We start from the raw sequence: 24,495 nt of genomic DNA, 5'->3' as shown, positions 1-24,495 counted from the left end.
AGAGAGAGGGAGAAGCAGGTAGAAAGAATGGGTGGACCAGGGCCTCTAGTTTCTGCAAATGAACTCCAAATGTATGTGCTGTCTTGTGCATCTGACTTTGGTGGGTACTGGAGAATCCAATCTGGGTTCTTAGACTTTGAAGACAAGCACCTTAACCACTGAGCTATTTATCTAGCCCTAAATAAGTATATATATATTTGTAATACTAGAAAGCAATTTGAGTTTATTTGTTTGTCACAATTTTAATTATTTATTTGCAAGCAGAGAGAGATAGAAGAGACACAGACAGAGAATGGGTATGCCAGGGTCTCCAGCCACTGCAGTGAACTCCAGACGCATGTTCCACTTAGACACATGTGCCACTGTGTGTATGTTGGGTTATGTGGGTATTGTGGAATTGAACTCAGGTAGTTAGCCTTTGCAGGCAAGTGTCTTAACCAATGAACCATCTTGTCAGCCCTGAGTTTGTTTATCAACACAAAGGGATGTCTAATTAGAATAAGCGAGAATTTTAATTTGCTTGATCATCATTTATTTAAAGCTAGCATCATCATTAGTTAAACACAGGACTATTTATGGCCATCAGTTTCAAGACTGTTATTAGTAGAATGACAGTATTTTTAGTAGTTTTATTACAGGATGATCAGGCTAGCAAAAGATTAATATTCATTTGGGATTTATTAATGATGGTGGTTTTATATGACCTTTCTAGTATAAAAATTTTATGAAAATCTGTTCCATTCATATTATTCTTAAAATTCTTTCAGGTGTGTGACTGGTTATATCCTCTAGTTCCTGACAGATCTCCAGTTCTGAAGTGCACCGTGGGAGCCTATATGTTTCCTGACACTATGTTACAAGCAGCAGGCTGCTTTGTGGGAGTGGTTTTATCATCTGAGCTACCAGAAGATGATAGAGAACTCTTTGAGGATCTGTTAAGACAAATGTCTGACCTTCGGCTCCAGGTAACTTGTGTTGTTTTGGTATGAAGTGAGCGCTGCTGCTTTTGGAAACACTGTAACAGGGCTGTAGAGGTAGCTCAGTGGTTAAAGGCTCTTTCATGCATGGCCTGGGTTCAATTCCCCAGTTCCCACCTAAAGCCATATACACAAGTGGCACATGCATCTGGAGTTTGCAGTGGCAGGAAGCCCTGATGTGCTTGTTCTTTCTCCGTTCCCTTTCTTAAATTAAAATATATATATACATTTTTTGGAAAACTTAAAATAACCTTCAATGTGATCAAGGTTAGGAGACTGGTAGTATATAATTTCCTTCTTTATAACTTCTGGACGGTAATTTGATTCACTTACTGGTTAAGATTGTAGGCTCCAGAGTCAGAGTTCCTGGGTTTGGATTCAGATTCTTCCAGTTAGTAGCTGTTTAATGAGTCCATTATTGAACTTCTCTGTCCTTTATATTCATTATCATAAAATGAGGGAAATAGTACTAGCATCCACCTCACTGAGCTGTGGTGGAGATTCTCCTCTACTGGCATGGTAATGCTCTGTGAATGGTAAGTATTTCCACAGCTGGTTTACTTTTTGATTGAACCAAATTGCAGGTAATTTTAGCTTTAGCAAATGGATTGTTTTGAAAATATTAGGTGTCACATTGGCATTTTGGGATAGACAAAAAGTACTGTGTGTTATCTTTTAGTTGTAGAGAAAAGAAGAAAATACTTTGCCTCCTGGTCTGCTGGCTGTGAGTTTAACATGCAACAAGTAGACACATGGCAGGAGAGCCTGGCAGAGGAGGCTGCTCACATCGTGGCAGGCAGCATTCAGGGCTGGGGGAGGCGCCAAGGACAAGATATCCTGCAAGTGCACACCCCATAAAGTCCACTTCACCAGTTAGGTCCCTCTTCCAGTTCCTCCACTGATGATCCTTATGAACAGATTATTCCAGTAAGTTCATGCCCTCATGATCCATTCAGTTGTCAGTTACTAGATCTGCTGGTGGGAGACCCAGCACTTGAGCCTTGGGGGACATTACATACTTAAGCCATAGCAATCATCTCGTGAATGCACCTTATTTATTAGCCAGTCTTCTCTGTGCACACACTTGTCTGCTAGGGAGCTGAAATGGATTAGTATACAGGGGTTTCCTTTAGGTGTTCTTGCTCTTCCTATTTGGCAAAATGATATTTTTATGAATATTGACAATTATATGGGATTTAATGAGGCCAGAAACTTGATAATATAATCAGCAGGTATTTGGGCTGTTATTAACCAATTATTATGTTAAATGGTAGGGTAGCAAGTAAGAATAGGAGAATAGAAAGTTATAGATAGATAAATACAAATATATGAGATCTATACATGCACACACATACACACGTGCACACATACATACACATATACTCCCATACAAATGAAACAGTCACTATTAACATGCCAACACATTAGAATATCCAGCAAGTATTTAAGCAGTGTTAACAAAACAATTTCCATACAGAATGATGTGGCCTCACATGTTCACAGGGAATCATTTGGGACATGGTTTCTCCCTGAAGAAATAAGTTGGTTGGTAGTCCCAGACCTAATACAGTACTGCTGTTTCCTTTACCTCCATGATCATTGGACCTATACTGCTGGCCTTCAGGAAAGAGACTGACTGATTTGAGGTTACAGTATGTTCATTTTCTGTATTGTTCAGAACTTCAACTGTAAATTACATTCGCAATAATTTTTTTGTTTATTTTTATTTATTTATTTGATAGTGACAGAGAAAGAGGCAGATAGGGAGAGAAGAAAGAGAATGGGCACGTCAGGGCCTCCAGCCACTGCAAACGAACTCCAGACGCGTGCGCCCCCTTGTGCATCTGGCTAACGTGGGTGCTGGGGAATCGAGCCTCGAACCAGGATCCTTAGGCTTCACAGGCAAATGTTTAACCGCTAAGCCATCTCTCCAGCCCAATAATTTTTATTTCTAAGCATTCATTCATAAGTGTTTGCTAAGAAAACACCTACAGTATTAAATGAAGATTGCACAAAACAAAGTCTTCCAACAATAGGGTAGTTATAGTGAGTGTTGTGAATTTGCCATTAAATTAATTTTAGTCTTCTAAATATTTCCTAAATTTTATTATTCATTAAATTCAAAAGTAATAATATGATGATAACTGATTCCAACAGCTGCTTTTAGTTATGTTTTATTCTTCCCTTTTGTGCTTTCTCTGAAGCTCTATGTTGTATAACAGTACCTCAATGGGTTTGAGGTTTGGTAGAAAGTGAAATAGACATTTAAAGAAGAGACCTGGGAAATGGATAGTTGTTTAAAGCTTTTGCTGCACTGAAGACTGGAGTTCGGATCCCCACTCAAAGCCAGACATGCAGTGCAAGGAGAAGTCAGGCGAATCCTAAAGTGTGCAGACCAGCTAGTCTGTGTGTTCACAGTGGCCAGTGAGAGAGCCTGTCTCAAACCATGTGGAAGGCGAGGACTGACACCCTAAGCCTGTTCTCTGACCTCCACATGCTCACAGTGGCACAGGGCACATGCTCACTCCCACATTAACTCATGCATATGCTTGCACACATACACAAAGTTTAGAGAAAAGAAATTAGTTACTTAAGGACTGTCAGACACTGATATTTGAGCAAGTTTATCATGAGTGCATGATACGATGTCCCTAGAGGAAAGTTGTCTGAAAAGTCTACTTTGAGCTACACTTAGTTTCTTAATTCCTTAGGCCAATTGGAATAGGGCTGAAGGTGAAAATGAGTTCCAAATCCCTGGAGGCACAAAACACCCCTCTGGCTCCCAGAAGGAAGCTTCTGGAACTGATGTGAGGCAGTTGGGTCCTGCGTTAGACCAAGGCACCAAGGATGTGCATCCTAAAGGAAAACGTGGGAAAAAGGTAAGTAGCAAAAAGGAGTGTGTGAGATCTGGCTAATGTGTGTATATGATTATATTCGCCGAAGGACATAACACAAACTGGTCACTGGCAGAAAATGGTCCTCTATAACATTCCCCTTTTAAGTATTTGTATTCAGCCTGTTTTCAAGGAATGGGTTTCTTACTGTAGCCCAGGCCGAGTTGGAACTCACTTTGTAGACTAGGCTAGCCTTGACTCTTGGCCGTCCTCCCTATCTTAAGTCTCCTGATAGCTGGGATTAAAGGCATGAGCCTGGCTTGAATTTTTTATTCACAATAATGACAATGCATACTTTTTCAATAGTTTTTTTGTTCTCTTTGATCTAGATATGCTCCTGTCTGTTTTCTTACATTGCCATTATTATTCAAAACCTTATTCTTTTCATGAATGAGTAGTAGAACTGACATCTATTTTCTAATATATTTTACATTTTTTTCATTCTTTAAATTCCAAATAAGACACATACTCTAAATGGTTTATTTGAATGAGAGTTCATTAAATATAGAGTGTTAGAATGTTGGGTATTCAGGTTGGGAAAACTTAAAATCCCCAATCTCAAGAAATTTACTGGCTAGCAGATAGGAGATTAGCAGAGATACTTTCTGTCTGTTGATTAGACCAAAGGTACAGCCTGGCCTAAGAGATAAGCTTAGTGCAATGGTATGGAGACATCAGGGACATTATGACCAAGATGGGTCTTGAAAGATCAGTGAGCGCTGGCCACACAGCCAGCATATGAATGAAAGCACATTGCATAGTCCTTGTGCTACGGACATTTTGCATTGTTCATTGCTGTAGTCCATATTAGTTTTCTTTGGAATTAATGAATGTCAATGAATATTCTACATTGACTTGCAAAGTTAAATGTGATATATATTCCTAAATATCTCACAACAGTTTAATGAGAACTTTAGGAGTCAAAAATGGTTCAAAGAAAAATTTTATTCTTAAAGATTTTTTAAAAACTTAATTACAAGAAACCAAATACAAAAGGAACAAAAGGATATGTAGTAAAAAGTTTGTGTCCTTTTTCTGTCTGATAGTTATTTACCTCCTCTTGCTAGACTTGTAATTATTAACATGCCATTTTCCCAAGGATATTTCATGCATAGTCAAACAAATATTCACAATTCTCTGACAGTTTCATATGAACATTGTAATTTGATATATGGACCACATTACACTCCCATACCCCCCACCCACTTCTGCTGAACCTATTTTCTCCCGACATACTAGTGGATTAATCATTGAAGAGAATGACACCTCTTCTTTCAGCAACCATTAACTATCACTAGCACGTCAGGGAGTGGCAAGAACTCAGAAGCCCCTCCTTCACCCAGGAGGGAATGACGGCTGGCCTGTGGTGTGTCTGTACAGTCACCACAGGTGCTGTGAGTTCCTGAGTGCAATGAACACGTCATGTCCAGTGCTGGTATTTAAAAGGAATGTCAGTTCAGTGCATGTTTATACATAATCATGTTTGCATTTGGACTTTTACTTGGCTTATAATAGAGCTAGTAATATGTGTATGTGTGTGTGTGTGTATTTAAGAGAGAGAGAGAAAGAGGTAGATAGAGAGAATGAGTGCACCAGTGCATCCAGCCATTAGAACGAACTCCAGATGCATGAGCCACCTTGTGCATCTAGTTTATGTGAGTACTAAGGAATCGAACCTGAGTCCCTAGGCTTCACAGGCAAGTGCCTTAGCCACCTTTCTAGCACAGAGCCAGGCCTTTTAAGATGTATCCTCCTTTATTTAGTCATGACATGAGTGCTATACATAGGCATGCAAAGTTGTAGGGAAGATATCTTCTACATATGATGCAACTCATAGGCTTGTCAAAGAAAGAGGAAAGTTAGCCAATTTGGATATTATTTAGCAAGTGCTGTTTTGGAGTTATATCAAAACGTAGTTCTTGTCACTGGAAGCTTACATGAGGCCTGAACAGTTCTGACCATTATGGCAATTTTGGTATTGCATTTTATGACATATATTAACTTAAGTTGATGTTTTCATTAATTATGGATAATATTCATTGGCTTGATATTTTATATAATGCTTATAATTTGTGCTTTCATACTTACTTTTGTACATTTTAAAATATTTTTACTATTTAGACTAAAGATACTTCAAGTGAAGAAGTTAATCTGAGTCATATGGTACCCTGTGAGCCAATTTCAGAAGAAAAAGCTAAGGAATTACCTGAATGGAGTGCAAAGGTGGCTCACAACATTTTGTCAGGTATCATAGTAATGCTGAATTTCCCCTACAGCTTTAAACTTTGGAACCTAAGAAAAACATTGTTTACGAGAGTGCTAGAAAACCTATACTTTGTATTTTCATTTTTAATTGCCAACGTAGAAATAAATACTCAGCAGTAGAAAGAACTAGTTTTTAGAATACCATCTATTCATGTAAGTATACATTTTTCCTGGCATAGTCTCATATATTTTGCTCTTAGGAGAAGCACCAGTGAAAAGTAGCTGTGAATATAAAATGACTTTTCTGTCTCTTAAAATGTCTGCCTTAACCCTCCCCTAGCTGCTGTGTGCTGAGGTCTGGGTCTTCTCAAAAATCTGAATTTTGGAATGCTAGCCCTTCCCTAAAGTGCTAGTGTTAGAGGATGGGGACTTTGGTGATTGGGGCATGAGGGGGATCCTTCCTGAATATGACTCACTGCTTTTAAGGAGACCCCAGAGAGCTGTTATGTGCCTGGGAAAAACAGGGGTGCTGTGTATTGCACTAGGAAGCAGACCCTCATGAGTACCACATATGCCGGTCTCCAGAGTGCAAAGAAGTAAATTTATATTGTTTATAAGCCACAAATTTATAGTATTTTGTTATGCAGTACAAATAGTTTAAGATGCCTACCCCCCCCCCAGAAAAAAGGGAAATTCTTATCTGTCTTTGAGATTATGTGAGTCAGCTGTTACTGCAGCAAAACAATAGAGGGACTTATCTTATACAGTTGAAAGGTTTGTGTTGCAGTCAGGTTCACATTGCTGGTAGAAATCACCCAACTAAGAGCAGCTTGTGGGAAAAATAGGTTTATTGTGGCTTGTAGGCTTGAGGGGAAGTTCCACAATAGCAGGGGAAAATGATGGCATGAGCAGGGGTGGACATCACCCCCTGGCCCTCATAAGGTGGACAACAGGAACAGGAGAGTGTGCCAAACACTGGCAAGGGGAAACTGGTTATAATACCCATAAGCCTGCTCCCAACAATACACTGCCTCCAGGATGCTTTAATTTCCAGTTGTCATCAGCTTGGGAACCTAACATCCAGAACACCTAATTTTATGGGAAACACCTGAATCAAACCACCACAGTGTGTTTAAAAGTTCTGGAGGTTTCGATGATGCATGCAAGGAGCATAGGGATAACATGGTAGCAGCCAAAAAAAAATCTCAAAAACAAAAAAACAGACTTTGTTTGTTTGTTGACTTTTGTTCAGAAAGGAAAGTGGAGGGATGGCTTGTGTATGCTTTCTTAACATCTAAGAACCTGTTAGGAACACTCAGAGGCTCACTAGTGACTTGACAGTTGGGGCTGATTATCCTGTGCTCCCCCCTCTGGCATCTGGTTTGGAAGAGCTTAAATCTAAAAGTGCTAAATTGCATGTCTACATGTAGTCTCTTACAGTTAGCTTGGGAAGATATGCCTGTCCCAGCTTCTTCTTGTTTTATTCTGCCTTCTCTAATGCCATGAGGTGAGCAGCTTCCTTCCAACATGCCCGTCCACCATGATGTTTTGCCATACCTCAGTCCAAAGCCATGGAGACAGCTAACCCATGGACTAAAACTTATTCTGAAATTGAGCCAAAATAAGTTTTCTTCCTTCAAGTTGTTTTCCTCAGGGATTTTTTCATAGCAACAAAAACACTAACAAAGACACATAGGACACAGTGACTTTCTGCCCACCCACAGTAATATTTCACCTTGAGCTGATAACAGCAAGCAAGAGCCATCTACAGTCTCTACAAAATCACATATTTTAGGAATCATTTTGTGCCATTAGATTATGGCAAGGAACTTTCCATTTGGGTTAATCTATTAAAGAATACCCATAACAAAGCCCTTGTATTCTTGATTAAATTCTCTGTAAGACTTGTTACCTAGTGTGGTCTTGAGACTGTCACTCCCACCGAGGTCACCATTCTACTATGGAGCATAAAGAATAAGCAGAGCATCTCCAGACAGCAGTCTTATATTCAAACAACTGTAGATCTGGTGACATAACTGAAGGCTAAAATAAGTCACTTTTACAGGTTTTTAAGAGCTAAGTAAAATGCAAGGAAAGATCTCTGTCATATGAGTGGGAATTCAGTAGTCCTCAGGTTGCAGTAGCCAGTATACCAAATTCCTACTCTGCTAGCCAGATAAAGAATATCAGAAACCAAATATGAAACAATCAGTATTCTAAAACTAACTTTATCATTATAAAACTATTGAAATTTTTCATTAAAGTCATCTTGGATTTCAGCTGTGCCCAGGGTAGAAAGCTGTGGTTTGGGTTTTTTATTTTTAATAACAAATACAAATAGTAGGTTTCTTTAATTCATTGAAAGTAACCAATGTTCCAGAAACCATAGTAGTTAGGTTTGACTTAGATATCTAAGTTACTGATCTACCTTGTATTTATTCAGCAAACATTCATTTTTTGCTGCTCATCTCCGTATGTCAACACTGCAGAGTACACAATTTGGAATTATGAAGAAAGCCAGCCTATATTTGGTAACTCGTGTCATTTAAAAGGCATAGCTACCAATGATATGCTGTTATTTTATTACAGTATCTGCAGTTTTATTATATTTGCCTGTATTCCATGACATGGTATTAATTATTCACTTCTGATATTTCTCTTCATTAGTTCTGTGACTTTTTATATTTCATTTTCATACATTTTTCTCAGTCATCAAAAGAGTCCTTCTTTCCTGTTTCGTAAAATCCTAGTTGTAGTGCCAGTGTTTCACTATCACTTATTTTGCAGTCTTGTTTCCTCACCTTTATTTCCTTTTTTAAACCTTCTTAACCTATAAGTTAGGAACTCAGAAAGTTTTTTAAATGGGTGTCTTCATGCATTTTGTGCTTATGGGAATCTGCCTGCCTGTGTTTGGCCCCTCACTTTCCTACTGCTGTTTTCTGGGTAGGACTGTGAGGAAGAGTAGAGATAAACATGGGTTATTGACTGAAACAAGAGGATAAACTACATTTTCCACTTATATATCACTTTTCACTGTTAACGTTTTAAATAAATTGGTATAATTTTCATTTTGTCACTTCATACTATGGACTGGAGAAATCACAAAACTGTGCCACAGATCTTGAGAGAACATCCTTAACATATTTTATGTGAACAGTTTATAAAGCTTATTGTTTCAAGCTTAGCCAAAGAGAAAAGGCATTTTAAGTCCTGGGCTCTACAGAGGAAGGCAATGCCCTTCTTCCCGTCATTGGAGACACTGTGTTTCTGTATCCTCTTGTTGCTGTCTCTCTTCAGCTGCTTTGTCTTCATTTCTACTGGTTTTGGACCTCTTGTCTGTATTGCCATCTTGTCTCTTTGACAACTACTTCTGGCATTTGAACTGCACACAGCAGGACAAAACAGGCTAACCCACCTTGGCTCATGACATGGCTGAGCCATCCAGGCCTCTCCTTTCCTCTCAGTGTGTCATATTTTGTTACTCGAGCAGCAAACAAAAAAAGGTGCAGAGTTCCAGAGATTTGGGGTTGGGATAAGGAAGGAACGGGATTCTCTATGTAACTCCTTCAGTCTAAAGCAAATAGCTCACCCATGATCTTTGAAATACACATTTTCAGGTTTCAAGTTTGTATTGTTTGTGTCTTTCTCAGGATTTCACTAAAAAATGGTACCTGGACTAAAGTAAAAGGACAAACATGTCTGGGATGTCTTGCCAAATGTTGTCTTTAAATGGTACCAGAACTCATACTTAGTCTCTAACACCCATGGTCAGTAACATACAGAGATTCCACAGGCAATAGTGAGAACACAAACCAGTACAGCTTTGCCACAGAGATGTAGGATCTAAGTATTGGACACTGAGATTAGTTGGCTTGAAAGTTTATGGTATGACATATTTGGGATCTAAATATTGAGCTTTTATTCTTCTTGGTAATGTTACTTATTAAAGGGCTTAAAGATATGACTGGCTCTAATTTTAAGTTTTTCTTTAAAAAGGTGCTTCCTGGGTGAGTTGGGGTTTAGTAAAAGGGGCTGAATTCACTGGCAAAGCTATCCAGAAAGGGGCTTCTAAACTCCGAGAACGGATTCAACCAGAAGAAAAACCAGTGGAAGTCAGTCCGGCTGTCACCAGGGGACTTTATATTGCAAAGCAGGCTACAGGAGGAGCAGCGAAAGTCAGTCAGTTCTTAGGTAAAGTACCTGTTTCTTTTCAGTTATAGTTTACTAGGACTGGGGACTAGGTTAGTGGGCAAGCATGAGGAGCTGAGTTCAGATCCCCAGCACCATATACAAATGCTGCATGTGGTAGCATGCACCTGTAATTCCAGCGCTAAGGAGGCAGAGACAGGCAGGTCCCTAGGGCTTATAGGCTAGCGAGTCTAGCTGAATCAGTGAGCTCTAGGTTCAAGGAGAAACCCTGTCTCAAAAAAACAGCAAAAACAAACAAAACCATAAAGTGAAGAGTGAATGAGGAAAACACATGACATTGATATGTCCTACATACACACACATGCACATACATCTGCATACGCATGTGTGCTCACACACATGTGCCAAGGGCATATGAACTTGCACATAACACACACAAATGCAAAAAAGGAAAGAACTTAATAATCTGTGGTTAATCTAAATATTCATTTAGATGGTTTATTATCACAAAGAAAGAAGCAGGATAACACAGTTTTACCTTGCTTCCCCTCTGGACCGGTAGCATCAGCTCATCTGGGAGTCGTAGAAATACAGAATTTCAGGTGCCTGGCATATCTGATCAATTTGTAAGATCCCTCCATGATTCCTTTTGGTACATTCAAGTTTGAGCAACTGGTTAAAGGGTTAATGTGTTGGAAAGGTTGAGAGTTGAGTCCACTTAAGAGTGAGATGCATTCTTTGGAGGACCACAGTTCAGGGCTGTCAGGGAGGGTTGAGAGGGAAGCCTGTATTCAAGCTGACTCAATGGTTCTGGTGCCAGTCTTCCCAAGCTGAGTCTCTTTTTGTCAGTTTATATTCACAGCATTAAAACTTGATGTTTTTATGGGCTGGAGAGATGACTTAGTGGGTAAGGTGCTTGCTTGCAAAGCCAAAGAACCCAGGTTCAATTCCTCAGGACCCATGTAAGCCAGGTGTACAAGGTGGCACATGCATTTGGTATTTGTTTGCAGTGACTGAAGGCCTTGCTGTACCCATTCTGTCTGTCTCTAATAAAATTTTAAAAATTACAATTTGATTTTATAATGTGCAGAGGTAGATCCTTAGCGGGTTTCTTTTAAACTTAGTGAGATGGGGTGTGTGTGTGCGCGCGTGCATGTACGTGTGTGTGTGTAAGGCTAAGTATCAAATGTATGTATGGCACTTAGTCTTTGAATCAGCAGAAATGAAGATGGATGGTTTCTCTTTAAGTAGAAGACCCGAGAAGCATGTGCAAATCCAAGGGGCGGGGTTGTCAGTAGACTCTGCGAACTGCTTACAGCTTTTGTTCAAAGGCTCTCATTCTTTTTTATTTACTTATTTGAGAGTGGCGGTGGGGGGGAGTGGCGGGAGGGAACGGACAGAGAATGGGCGGGCGCGCTGGGGCCTTTGGCCACTGCAAGTGAACCCCAGATGCATGTGCCACCTTGTGCATCTGGCTTATGTGTGTAGGGGGAATTGAACCTGGGTTCTTAGGCTTTGCAAGCAAGCACCTTAACTGTTAAGCCATCTCTCCAGCCCCTAGGCTCTCATCCTTAAGTAGAAATGGTACAATATAAAACAAAGCACTTTTAAACTTTTTTTTTTTTTTTTTAGGTTTTTCAAGGTAGGGTTTCACTCTAGTCCAGGCTGACCTGGAATTCACTATGTAGTTTTAGGGCAGCCTTGAACTCACAGCCATCCTCCTACCGCTGCCTCCTGAGTGCTGGGATTAAAGGTGTGCACCACCATGCCTGGTTGAAGCACTTTTAGATTTAAGAACATTGATAAATATTAATAGTAAGACCAAGATGTGAGTGGATTCTAAGTGTTTTTTATGATTATATGAGTTGATGGAGTCTGCAGTGTAGCAAACTGTGTTGGCAAAGAACTGGCTCCACATGTCAGGAAGCACGGAAGCAAACTTGTTCCAGAGGCTCTGAAGAGAGACAAGGATGGGAAGTCCACCCTGGACGGCGCCATGGTGGTTGCAGCGAGCAGTGTTCAGGGTAATTAAAAGACCTGGATTTTCTTTGTTTGTTTTTATTTCTGTTGGTGTTAGAGATAAAACCTGGGGTTTGTACATGCTAGGTGGCTGCTTGCTTTGAGCTGGATTTACTTACTTTAAATTATATTTACAGGATTTTCAACTGTCTGGCAGGGATTGGAATGTGCAGCTAGATGCATTGTTAACAATGTGTCAGCAGAAACTGTGCAGACTGTCAGATACAAGTAAGTTAAACTCTGTTTTAAAGTCTGAATCTAAATTCTGTGATGGTTAAGGTGATTATGTAGTTTTTTCTCCATGTTTCTAACAAAAATAACTTCTTTCACTCAAGTTTTCTAAATAGGAAGAATTATTAGTATGACAGTAGAATTCTTGTGAATTTGCTTTGTGTTACTAATAGCTATAAATGTTCATTGGTACAAAAAGAATAAGTTTAATTAATTTTTTAAAAGCCTAGAATAATGTAGTCATTGTTAACAATGTGACTTTCTTTGATAATGATGCTTGTCTGAAAAACAACTTGAATTATAATTCCCTTTACTAACATCCCATTCTGTATGCCATGACTACTAAAATTAGGACACACTTTGATGCTAATTACCACTGTAAATGTATATTGGAATAGACAGATGGTGGCTCTACTTTTAGTGGGCAAAATAGAAATGAATGATTTGTACAAGCTAATCTGATAATTGGTGGAATTTGTTTCTCATTTGGCTTTGAAGTCTCTGGAGAGTAGTTACAAATTATATTCCAGCCCTGTTGGAGCTCCAGAGAAGGTGGTCTTGGGTATTTAAAATTCAGCTTGCAGAGTTCTTTATCCCAACAGATGATGCAGTGCCTAGGTGTCTGTCTCATGAGTAGGTGTCCCTGTCACAGGAGACTAGTTTATACTGTCTCTATATCCAGTTCTGTAACAGACCTCTGTCCTGCTAAGATGGTCACTCCAAAAGCATGCTGACTGCATGGAAAGATAGCTTTGATGGCTGAGAGACACAGCAGAGATAGTACAGCAAAATGAATGTAGGAGATAGTAATGAGATGTTATACTAGCTCCACTAGAGAAGGGCTCCATCCACAGGGCTGGCAGAAAGTCTGTAGTACAGTCAGTGGATGAGAATAGAGGCAGATGTAATAGACATGCATGCAAAAGAGAACAAGCACAGAGGGGAGGGAGAGGAGCTGTGGCATTCTTAGGGTTCATGAGTGTTCTCCCTTTGCTTTGGGTTTGGGGAGTGGTTGTGGATTAACTGCTTAAGAGAAACATGGGAAAGGAGAGCTTATTCACATCACCGGGCTTGGCCATCAGGTTGTGTTGTGGTGAGTACTATGGAATGTTTGAGTTTTGAGTGAATGTGAAGAGGAACAAGTAGGCTATCCCACAACTATACAAGGAAGAGGAGTTTTAAGTAGCCCTGGTTTGATATCATTGATTTTTAAGCCCTTAGGTCTTTTAAACATGGACACCATGGCATGAAAAGAAGAAATTTGAAGTACTATCTTTTATTTATCTTCTCTTCTTCATCTTCTTATAATTTTATTAGTTTTTATTAATTATAAACAGCTTCATTGTGAGTTTCTTGTATATTTATAGAATTTATATTATATCCTCTTTTTATTCTTTCTACTTGCTTACTACTATATATATATTTATATACATATATACATGTGTGTGTATATATATGCATACACACATATGTATAGTGCATATATACATATATGCTATATACTATATACATATATAGTATAGTGCATATATACATGTATGCTATATACTATATACATATATAGTAAGTGCTAGAGGAGTCAGGGTCTGAATTTAGTATGAAGGACCTTAGCTGTGAGTTAATTTGTATCTGGTTTTATTTTATTTATTTATTTTGGTTTTCTGAGGTAGAGTCTCACTCTAGCTCAGGCTGACCTGGAATTCCCTATGGAGTCTCAGGGTGGCCTCGAACTCACAGCGATCCACCTCCCGAGTGCTGGGATTAAAGGTGTGCACCACCATGCCCAGCTTCATTTGTATCTTAATACCTATTTACAAAGCAAAAAGAAAAGTTCTAATGGTGTTAAGTACTCATAGTCATTTGCTTAAATTCATTGACAATATTTATGAGTTCATACTTACATATTGGTACTATATTCCCTGTTTTTCATAGGTATTAATTTTTAACACTGTTATCATTTCTATGTCATAGACAATGAAAGCAAAACATGAAGAGTTAAGGAACTTATTAGAGTCTGTCCCTAAAACAAATGTCTGTCATTAGGACTTGTGTTCTGCTCTTCAGAGAACAATGCTGGACCAGTATTGTCCTTGGTGGGTCATCTGAACTTCTAAAATGATTTTCTAGTTCTATCTGCTGTGTTTTTAGATTCCTTTTAGCGTAGGAAATACTAAACTTAATTTTAATCTTAAATTGTTTTCATCTGTTCAGTTTGGGGCATGTATACTTTTGAACCAAAGTGACGTTACAGGTCATGTTGGCTTTCTGTTTTTACTGAAAGAGCTGGATAAGGAAACGCAGATGGCATCTGAAAGGCATTTTGATAGAAATGTAATACTTCAGGTCTTCAAGTTCACTTCTTCCTACTTATAACATTGACCTTTATCAATATGCCTTGGTTTATTATGTCATTGAGTTTCTTTCAGTGGGCCAGCCATAACTAGTTAAGTAGATTCTTGTGAAAGAGCTAAATTGAGTCAAAAGTGTCTTTTAGGGCAGAAGTGACTGATGTTGAGACTGTCATTTCTTAGCACACAGATAACTAGCTGTGCATTCACAGCATGAAGAACACAGACTTGAGTTACACAGTTTGGTGTTTGTGACTGTAAAGGTGATTACCTCTTAGCAGCAACTTAAGTGGTATCAGAATCTTGGAAAGGTGGGAAAACAAGGAGGAATTAAGGAATTGGTCCAGGTAGCTCTACTTTTGTACCTATGAAGATAATGTGGGCCAAGAAGTTAAAAATATCTTTTTAAAAGTATTAAAAAGTACATATCTTTTAAAAGAATTGAGTCAGTAACAGTTCAGTGACAAAACTGAAATGGAAAAAAGGTATTCATCATTTCATTCAATTTGGTTCTTAATTAAATTTATATTTTTACATCTTTACTTACATTTATTGTACTGTGAAAGTAAAGTGACATTTATGTTTTACTCTAATCCAGTTGATGCTAGAATAATAAGGAAATTTTGTTCTTTCGGTGCTTATAAAGTATCACTCTCTTAAGTAGTTGGTTTTTCAAAATTTAATTTATTTATTTGAGAGAGGAGGGAGAGAGAGAGAGGGAAAGAGGGAGGGAGGGAGAGAATGGGCATGGCAAGACCTCTAGCTACTGCAGATGAGCTCCAGATGTACACATCACATTGTGCAACTGGTTTATGTGGATACTAGGGAATCGAACCTGGGTCCTTCAGGCTTCACAGGCAAGCACCTTAGCCAACTCCCCAGCCATCTTTACTAGTTGTTTTAAATCTACCTAAACTCTGTACATTATGCCTGGGGAAAAGAATATATTACAGAAGATCTACAGGAACAATGAAAAGCGATAAGTAACATTAACTTGCTATACTTAATTACAATATGATACTTAAATAATTCATCACTCTTCTAGATTTTACCATTACATTCTTTTGTTCCACTTTAAATTGTTAAAGGAGAAAAATATAATTCCAGTAAATTAGAGCAATTTATTTTTCCCTAGTAATATTTTATCTTTGAACATATGTTTATGCAACATAAGTCTTAATAATACTTTCTTGTAAGAAATTTACTAATACATGGCACAGTGTTTTATTGCTTTGTTTAGAATAAAATTTAATTAAAATGGCCTTTAAATTAGAAGCTAAGAAGTACGTCCAGTGGTTAATGCCCTAGTCTCTGAAACCAGATCTGTGTAACATCTACTCAGGAAGTAACTAGAATCAGTCTTCTCTTTCCCATACAGTAACTGTACAAAGACTTAAATACCATCACTGTTCCCATTGCTCTTCCATTTGAAGTATGTCTTCCAAGTCCTTCATTGCTGTTGTATTTCATTTTTGTTGTGCTAGTGACAAATTTTTCAGAATTGATTCTGGTAGTCTAGATCCTTTGTAATAAGATTAAGCTCTGACTCTCTTGTTTTGATTATATATTGTACTTGACAGATATGTCACAGAAGACCAAAGGTACATATTTTTGATAGCCATTTTTTTACTCATACAAATTTAGCACTTACAGAAATACACCTTTAATATCTTTATCTTTTTTATTTCCTTGCTCAGTGTCGGGAATAGAACTCAGAGTCTTGTCATAATGGGCAGTGCTCTTCCACTGAGTAATAGCTCTGTTGAATAACTGATAGTTTTAGTCACAGCTATGACTGTTCCCTTATGCTGCCTTCATTTCATCTTGGTTTTTGGTCATTAAGTTGATTTACTTATTAGAAAAAAATTATTGACAACTTCTATACTTACAAACAATAAACCATAATATTTCCCTCCCCTCCCCCATTTTCCCTTTCACAGCTGCGCTCTCCATCATATTCCCTCCCTCTCTCTATTAGTCTCCCTTTTATTAACTTTGGCTTTTGCTGTGTGTTATATATTACCCAGCATCCTGTGTAGTTTGTGTTATCACTAGAATTGAAAGACATGGCTTTTTTAATTTAAGAAAAATTTTTCCCAGAAATGTGAATAAGGTCTAATCACAGGCTTGCTTACCTCTGCTCTTGACTTTGCTTCAGTACTGAATACTTATTAAGATTACTGAGCTAGCGGTCTATAAATCACCTAAGTGTTTCAGTCTGCTTACCTGGGTCTCAGGGCTGACATCTTTCATACCTGTTCTTACAGGCTGCTTTTTTCTGTGCTCTGGGCCTGTTTTAATTTCCTGGAGACTCTCATGTATACCTGCAGACATAATTTTGACCTGTGTGCCAAAAACTCTCAAATCTTCTTGTTAACTTTTGTCTCGCTCTTCAGATTCAGACATCCCAGTCACATACCACTGTAACCTTTCCACCACGTCCGGTTGACTTTATATCCGTCTCTTGCTCTCAAACCTCACTGTACCTACCATAGACCCACACTTCTCTTCCTCTTCATAGCTGTTTCCTAGTTGCTTCCTCTGCCTCCACTCTCATGCTCTTCAGATCATGATGCAACCAGAGCTAGAGTGGGTCTGCTGAGACATGACTTTGTGCCATGCCTTTGCTTGTTTTTTTTTTTTTTATTTTGTGCTGATTTCAAAAGAAAATTAAACTCCTTGGACTCACCTACAGTCTTTTGTAAACTACTCAGAACCAGTTTACCTTTGATGAATAGATGAATAAAAATCTATTCTACCTTAAGTATTTCAGGCTAATATCTCAAAGAATAATTTAAAAGGCCATATTCAAGTTGGTTTAGAGATAACTTACAGGAACAATGTTATGCTGAGATATGGTTAGTAAAATCTAGAATCACTTGGAATGCTCTGCCTGTCTGTATACATCTGTGAACATATTGGGCATGTCTGAAAAATCCGAGCCAACCATTAAATTAGAGTCCATTGATTTTAGGACATACATTTTTTTTCATTGTACCTAAACTTGTAGTATTATATATAAAATTTTAACTTAAGCTCTACTTGATTAATAAATAAAAAGTAAAAAATCAGTTATATATTCTTGCCCAGATATTTGTTTTCTAGGAGCTCTGAACAGTGCATCTTAAGTACAAAAGACAACAAGAATGGAGCAATTAGCTGGGAAGAGAAGAATAAATGTCTACTAGGAAAACTAGTTCTAAGGATCATAGGGAAGCAAAGTTGATAGGTGAGGACATATTTAAACAAAGCTAATAAAAAGCCATTTTATAGATATTATAAATTTGAGGCAAGCCCAACACTTTTTAAAAAAAATGTTTACTTTTTAATTTTTTATCTTTTCACAATTTTTATTAACATTTTCCATGATTATAAAAAATATCCCATGGTAATACCCTCACCCCCCCCTGCACTTTCCCCTTTGAAATTCCATTCTCCATTATATTACCTCCCCATCTCAGTCATTCTACTTATATATATACCATACCAACTTATTAAGTACCCTCCTCCCTTCCTTTCTCTTCCCTTTATATCTCCTTTTTAACTTATTGGCCTCTGCTACTAAGTATTTTCCTTCTCACACAGAAACCCAATCATCTGTAGCTAGGATCCACATATGAGGGAGAACGTGTGGCCACTTTTTTTTTAAGTGAGAGAGAGAGAAAGAAAATTGGCATGCCATGGTCTCCAGCCACTACAGTTGAACTCCAGACACATGCACTCCCTTATGTGCATGTGCAACATTGCATGTTTATGTTACTGTGTCTGGCTTAGGTGGGACCTGGCGAGTTGAACATGAGTTCTTAGGCTTCGCAGGCAAGCTCCTTAATTGCTAGGCCATCTCTCCAGCCCTAACATTTAGTTCTAGTACTTTAGATTTTTCAAAGTACAAGGTCTGGAGAGATGGTTTAGTGGTAAGGTGCTTACTTGTGAAGCCTATGGACCCAGGTTTGATTCCTCAGAATCCACATCATCCAGATGCACAAAGAACTGTCGGGTATACATATATTATGAGATAAAGAAGTGGGCATGCTGAGAGGGCAGGTGGGCAGGTCATATGGCTAGCTATTTGCAGAGCTGGTATTATTATCTCATTTTCTGACTTCTAGTTTGGTATTTGTTTTTCACGTTTACAGGAATTTTTGCTGTAGCCTGGAAGAACAAGACAAATTAACAGGGTACCAAAATATTCATTTTAAGTTCATTAAGGACAGTGTAGCATTTCAAGCTGTTCTGCACATAGAGATATGAGCATTATGCATGCTTTCAAGCAGCATCCTTAAAATGGGAGTGCTCCAAGTATTCAGAAATGGAAGTTTATAAGCCTGGAGGATTTCCTGTACTTGAAAACTACTGTGCCAGATTATGTTGCTAGTGTCACTTTTGCAGAGGTGACCTATTCCATAAAGTGATGGCTTATTTTTCATTGCTAAGTCTGTCATCGCCTCATTCTTCCCATTTAGTCCTAGCCAGTGCCACTTGCTCTCTTCATAGTTTCCTTGACTGTCATGCCCCTGCCTTCTGCATCCCCAGCAAATCACGAGGGCTGCGGAGGGCAGAAAGCAGCTTCGGAAGCTTCTCTTATCATGTGTCTGGTAGGAGAGGCCAGAGTCATACAGAGTTAGGACTTGAATGGCTCTTGGTTCTGCTGCTCTTCTAGTTACTGACCTCAGGCAAAGAGCAGAACGGAATCGTCCAGCCACCACAAACAGACTTCCCATGCGTGTGCCACTTTGTGCATCTGGCTTTATATGGGTAGCTACCGGGGAGTCAAACCCTCATTGTTAGGCTGTGCAGCAAGGTGCCTTAACCACTGAGCAATCTCAGCAGCCCCCAGATTGTATTTTATATATGTGTTATCTTTGCTAGTAATAACTACTTTTATATAAAAAGTGTTTTTATTAAGTTCTAGATAGAACTCAAGAGCATGAAAGAGGGGAGAGTACAGAGAGCCCCTGTCCATGAGCAGGCAGAGCACGATAAAACCCCAGTTGGATCTGCTTTTGATGATCAAGAAACTCAGGTGGGGAAGTAGGAGGTAGGAGGGTTGAGTTTTGAGGTCGGTTTAGACTCCATAGGGAGACTGTCCCAAAAAAGAAGAGGGGAAGGAGGGAAAACACAGGTGTGTAGAGCAGGCATTGCTTACTCATTGATGAAGCACTTACTAGATGCCAGGCTGTCTTCCAAATGTGTACATTACATTAAAGAATAAAGTAAGGATTCCTGTCTCTGGGGAGTACATATTTCAGAGATGAACAAGCAATATATAAACAGTGATCGTTTATAAGCTGTAGAAGGTATAAGCTGTGGCTTAAGAAAGAACAGTCAAGGGATATTGGTTGGCATCAAGTTGGGCATTTGGGCCAAGGCTGTTTAAATAAGTTAGAAACTTGCAATAATGGTTGACCTATTCAAGGAGGGTGAGCAAGAGCTGTGGTTAAGTCTAGACAGAGGTCAGGGTGAGGCAAGAGCCATGGTTAAGTCTAGACAGAGGTCACACAGGACAGACGTTCTAAGCCTTTGTGTGCTTGGTGGATTAAAGAAACCACAAGAAGTCCAGTGAGCCTGCAGGAGAGTGAGGGGCCCAAGAGACTATCTCGGAATCTCTGCTTAGAGGCAAACCGTTCTCTTGTTTAAAAGATCACTTGTGACAACTCTAGGTCTGGGTCCTGCAGTTGCTTCACTCATAACCTTTCCTTTGATTTCCAGAAGTGGGGGATTAAAAAAAAAAGACTAGTTGAACAATCTTTATTATAGCATTTCATTAGTACTTAGCAGTCTTTATTATACTGCTCTCAGCTAGTCTTTTATCTTTACACATGCATTTACTAAAGGAAAAAATACAGGGTTTTTGTTGTTGGTTTTGAGGTAGGGTCATGCCGTAGCCCATGATGAACTGGAATCCACTATATAGTCTCAGGGTGGCCTCAAACTCAGTGCTTCTCCTCCCTCTGCCTCCCAAGTGCTGGGATTAAAGGTGTGCACCACCACACCCAGCTTAGTTTTTTTTTTTTTTTAAATAAAATTAAATATATTTATTTATTTGAAAGGAGGGAGAGAGAAGGGGAGGAGAATGAGCACATCAGGACCTCTAGCCCCTGCAAATGAACTCCAGACACATGTGCCAGCATGTGCATCTGGCTTACATGGGTCCTGGGAAATTGAACCTGGGTCCTTGGGCTTTGCAGGCAAGTACCTTAACCACTAAGCCATTTCTCCAGCCCCAAATAGTTTTTGTAACTGATTTTTTTTGCAACTAAGTTTTGTTAACTAGGTATTGCTTGCAAGAATGACACAGTAATCGTATATATCTCACCTCTTCTTTTGTAAGGTATGGGCACAATGCAGGAGAAGCGACCCACCATGCCATGGACTCTGCCATCAACGTGGGTGTAACCGCCTACAACATCGACAACATTGGCATCAAAGCCATGGTGAAGAAAACAGCAAAGCAAGCAGGACACACAATCCTTGAGGACTATCAGATCATTGATGGCTCTCAGAGAGAAAGTCAGGAAGGACCCGGAGCTGTGAGCATGAGTGCAGAGAGGGATCAGCAGGCAGAGAAAGAAGAGAAGAAAGGAGCAAAGAAGAAAGATAAATGAGAGCAGTGCTGGGAATTATTGATACCAAAGCCTTACCTACCAGATGGAAGAACGTTGTCAGATAGGCAAATGTAGACACCTCCAAATTAATCAGTATTTTTTAATGCATTCATTCCAACAAAGTGACTGTCATAAAATTGGGGGCATATATTCCACTTATAAGAATCAGTATTCTTGCATCTGGCTTTTTACAAACAGGCAGTTATAGTCTCAGTTTATTTTTCCCTAAATGTGGCTAAAATATTTTTGCACTAAAAATAAAGCTTATAAAATGTGTACTATACACCTATTTAAGCCTAATGTTAAACTGTTTTTATATCTTCTAGCTTTCAGAAAGCACAGTAGGGAATTACATATACATGAGGCTTCACATTTAGTATCCTTAGTTCTATTTATATTGGAAAAGAATGATTTAATATTGTCTGTTTTGCACTAATTGTGGATCTTTTTGGATGCCCAACAGAATTTTCAGTATATAAGCTAAAAGAAACTATTATCCTGAACCTAAATAAAAGGGATAACAATTTATAAGACTTGTTCAAAACAGAGAAGAAACTCATCATGATAAATAATGTTAGTTTTACTGTCTGTTAGGGAGTGGTCTTCCTATTGAAACTGAATACAAATACAACTTTGAGTCTTTAGGGTTGAGACTAGGAAATTTTGCAGTATGATTTGTATTGTTAAGATTTGATATTAATATTGTGAGCTTAATCTGAGAGGAAACATACTTTAAGAAATCCTGTTTTTATATGTACTTTGGTAATTTTTTTTTCAGAAACTAAATTTCAAGAAAAATATAAAATGTCAAATTTATTAATGGTAAATATATTGTCGTTTTGGGATTCAGTCATTAGAACTTATACTAAAAAGATACTAAGTTATTTAAAAGGGAAGGTCCTATTCATGATCAAGGTAAAGTATGAAAACCTGGGGCTGGCATGGTAGTTTTCACTTTGACATAGTAGGAAACATGAATATTTACTGATTTTTTTAAAGCTACAGATACATAAATTGATACATAATGGTATTTTTTTAATTTTCAGTGATTAGTATTGGTTTTATGGCTGTTATCTAATCATTTTTGAACCTCTAGTAGCTGGTATTTTAGATTTATTTGAAATTGGCTAATGGATGTTCTTTTTGCATTAAGAAGCCTCTGAATTGCTTGCCTCAAATGTACTCACTGGACTTGTATTCCAGGATGCAGAACCTGCAGCTTTTTTCTGAAGGCAAGGACCATTAATGTCCCAGTTGTGAGAGTGGAAATAAAGTCGGGCTGGTAGATGAATAGCTCTGGTCAGTCTCTCTGTTCACATTTAAGAGATAGAATGCCAAATAAGTGGAGCCTCAAGCTTGAAATCTTACCTCAAACCAGAGATCTCCAAATACTTTTTACTGACCAAATAGTTCTGGTTACCTGTTCTCTGAATACACCTTTATACAGAAGTTACACCTCTCTCTTCACCTATTAACTGTGCCTGCTTCCCAATCCAGCACAAAAGTGGAGCAGGCAGAAGAAACCACGGGGCCAAACAAGCCTAAAGTATGTATTATCTGACCCTTTACAGGAAAATCTTAACCTAAAGAAAATAGAGCTCTGTCTCCACAGAGTTGGGGTGGACTCCACATACTTCAGCTACTGGCCACTGAGGAATAATCTCGGCTTCCATTCCCGTGAAGGTTAGAGGTTCAAATCAGCCGAAAGTTCCAACTATTTAACTTCATGGTTGGTTCCTCTGACAACAGACTCCATTTCCCAGTAGTTACCTCTTCAACATAAACCACTAAGGCATGCTTAAAAAGGAATTAAGAATAATAGGGGGGGGCTGGAGAGATGGTTTGGCGGTTAAGGAACTTGCCTACAAAGCCAAAGGACCTCTGTTTGATCCCCAGCACCCACGTAAGCCAGATGCACAAGGGGGCACATGCATCTGGAGTTTGTTTACAGGGCTGGAGGCCCTGACACACCCATTCCCTCTCTGTCTCTCTCCCTGCCTATTTTTGTATTTATCTATCTCTCAAATAAATAAATAATAAAATATTTTAAAAAGAATAATAGGTATTCCTCTCTCAAAATCCCAGGGGGTCTTAGGAGCTCTATATAACAAACCAAGGAATAAAACCAAATATTTCTTACATTATTCTCAAAAAGCAATAATGAAACAAACTATTCACAATGTGTTCTAGGAAGGAGAATAAGACATTTTTTACAAAAGGCTGGAACACCTAAATTATATTCTGTTTGAGCTGTTTTACGTAAAGACAGCTTGGGCCCTGGGGAGGTCACTCACTGGGGAAAACAGTTACTGGTCGGGAAGTTCTCTGCTGCTCTCCCTCCCTCTTCCCTGCAGCATGCTGCTGAAATTTAGAAGGCATATTTGGAAGCCAGACTGCTAGACGGTGTGCTATGGATGAAGCACGGTCTCTAAGATACAGAAAAGGGTCTTACAGTTTGCATGTTTAAATATCTCAAGATTGTATTTTCACTGAATTAAAAAAAAACAAAAAACACTTGTGAAGGCAGTAACTTTGCTGGGAGCTGAAAGAAGAGAATTGTTTTTGAATATACGATGTCTGAGGTAAAGATCTTTTGAGTGACAGCAGAATTAGAGTGGCCGTGCAGAGGTGCAGAGAGCTGTGAATGCAAGGGCAGCCATTTGGAAGTCCAGTCAGTCAGAATCACAATAAGACTCAGAGTAGATGAGAGGTGACTGTGTGGTCAGCCGGGTGCAATAGAGGAAGAGCAGAGTGTGTGGTGGACCAAGGGAGCAGGTGTCACCCGTGGGTGGAAGAGCACCAACTGAGAGGTCACATTAGAGAGAGGATTCCTGACCTTGGTCCAAAAGACCGGGGTGCTACAGCAGAATCATCAATTCTTAGTCTAACATTCCAGCATCTATGGGTTAGTCGTGCATCAGAAAGGTTTGAAAGAATACACAATGTAGAGACTAGAGGCCAAACAATACAAGCAGACATTCCCACACTGTCAGACCCTGGGTATTTGGAGCCTGGCTCAGGCACCTTTTATGTCTTATACAAAATTCTAGAGATTTAATTCCCAATG

The 24,495-nt window shown here is 38.8% G+C and overlaps 1 protein-coding gene across 1 annotated transcript in view; it reads left to right on the top strand.

Annotated features, from left to right (window-relative positions):
• The window catches only part of Spart (spartin), a 36,733-nt gene extending 14,014 nt beyond the window's left edge, over nt 1–22,719 (top strand). Inside the window, exons 3-9 of the mRNA XM_004660012.2 lie at nt 768–965; nt 3,689–3,856; nt 5,993–6,116; nt 10,073–10,267; nt 12,091–12,249; nt 12,382–12,472; nt 21,155–22,719. Of these exons, the coding sequence (XP_004660069.1) occupies nt 768–965; nt 3,689–3,856; nt 5,993–6,116; nt 10,073–10,267; nt 12,091–12,249; nt 12,382–12,472; nt 21,155–21,428 (1,209 nt within the window). The 3' untranslated portion in view covers nt 21,429–22,719. The remainder of the gene's footprint in view (nt 1–767; nt 966–3,688; nt 3,857–5,992; nt 6,117–10,072; nt 10,268–12,090; nt 12,250–12,381; nt 12,473–21,154) is intronic.
• The last annotated feature ends 1,776 nt before the right edge of the window (nt 22,720–24,495 follow it).

The sequence above is a fragment of the Jaculus jaculus genome, chromosome 7, assembly GCF_020740685.1.
Source record: "Jaculus jaculus isolate mJacJac1 chromosome 7, mJacJac1.mat.Y.cur, whole genome shotgun sequence".
NCBI classification, from domain to species: Eukaryota; Metazoa; Chordata; class Mammalia; order Rodentia; family Dipodidae; genus Jaculus; species Jaculus jaculus.
Note: the sequence above shows the minus strand (reverse complement) of the source record. Positions and strands in the feature narration are given on the sequence as shown.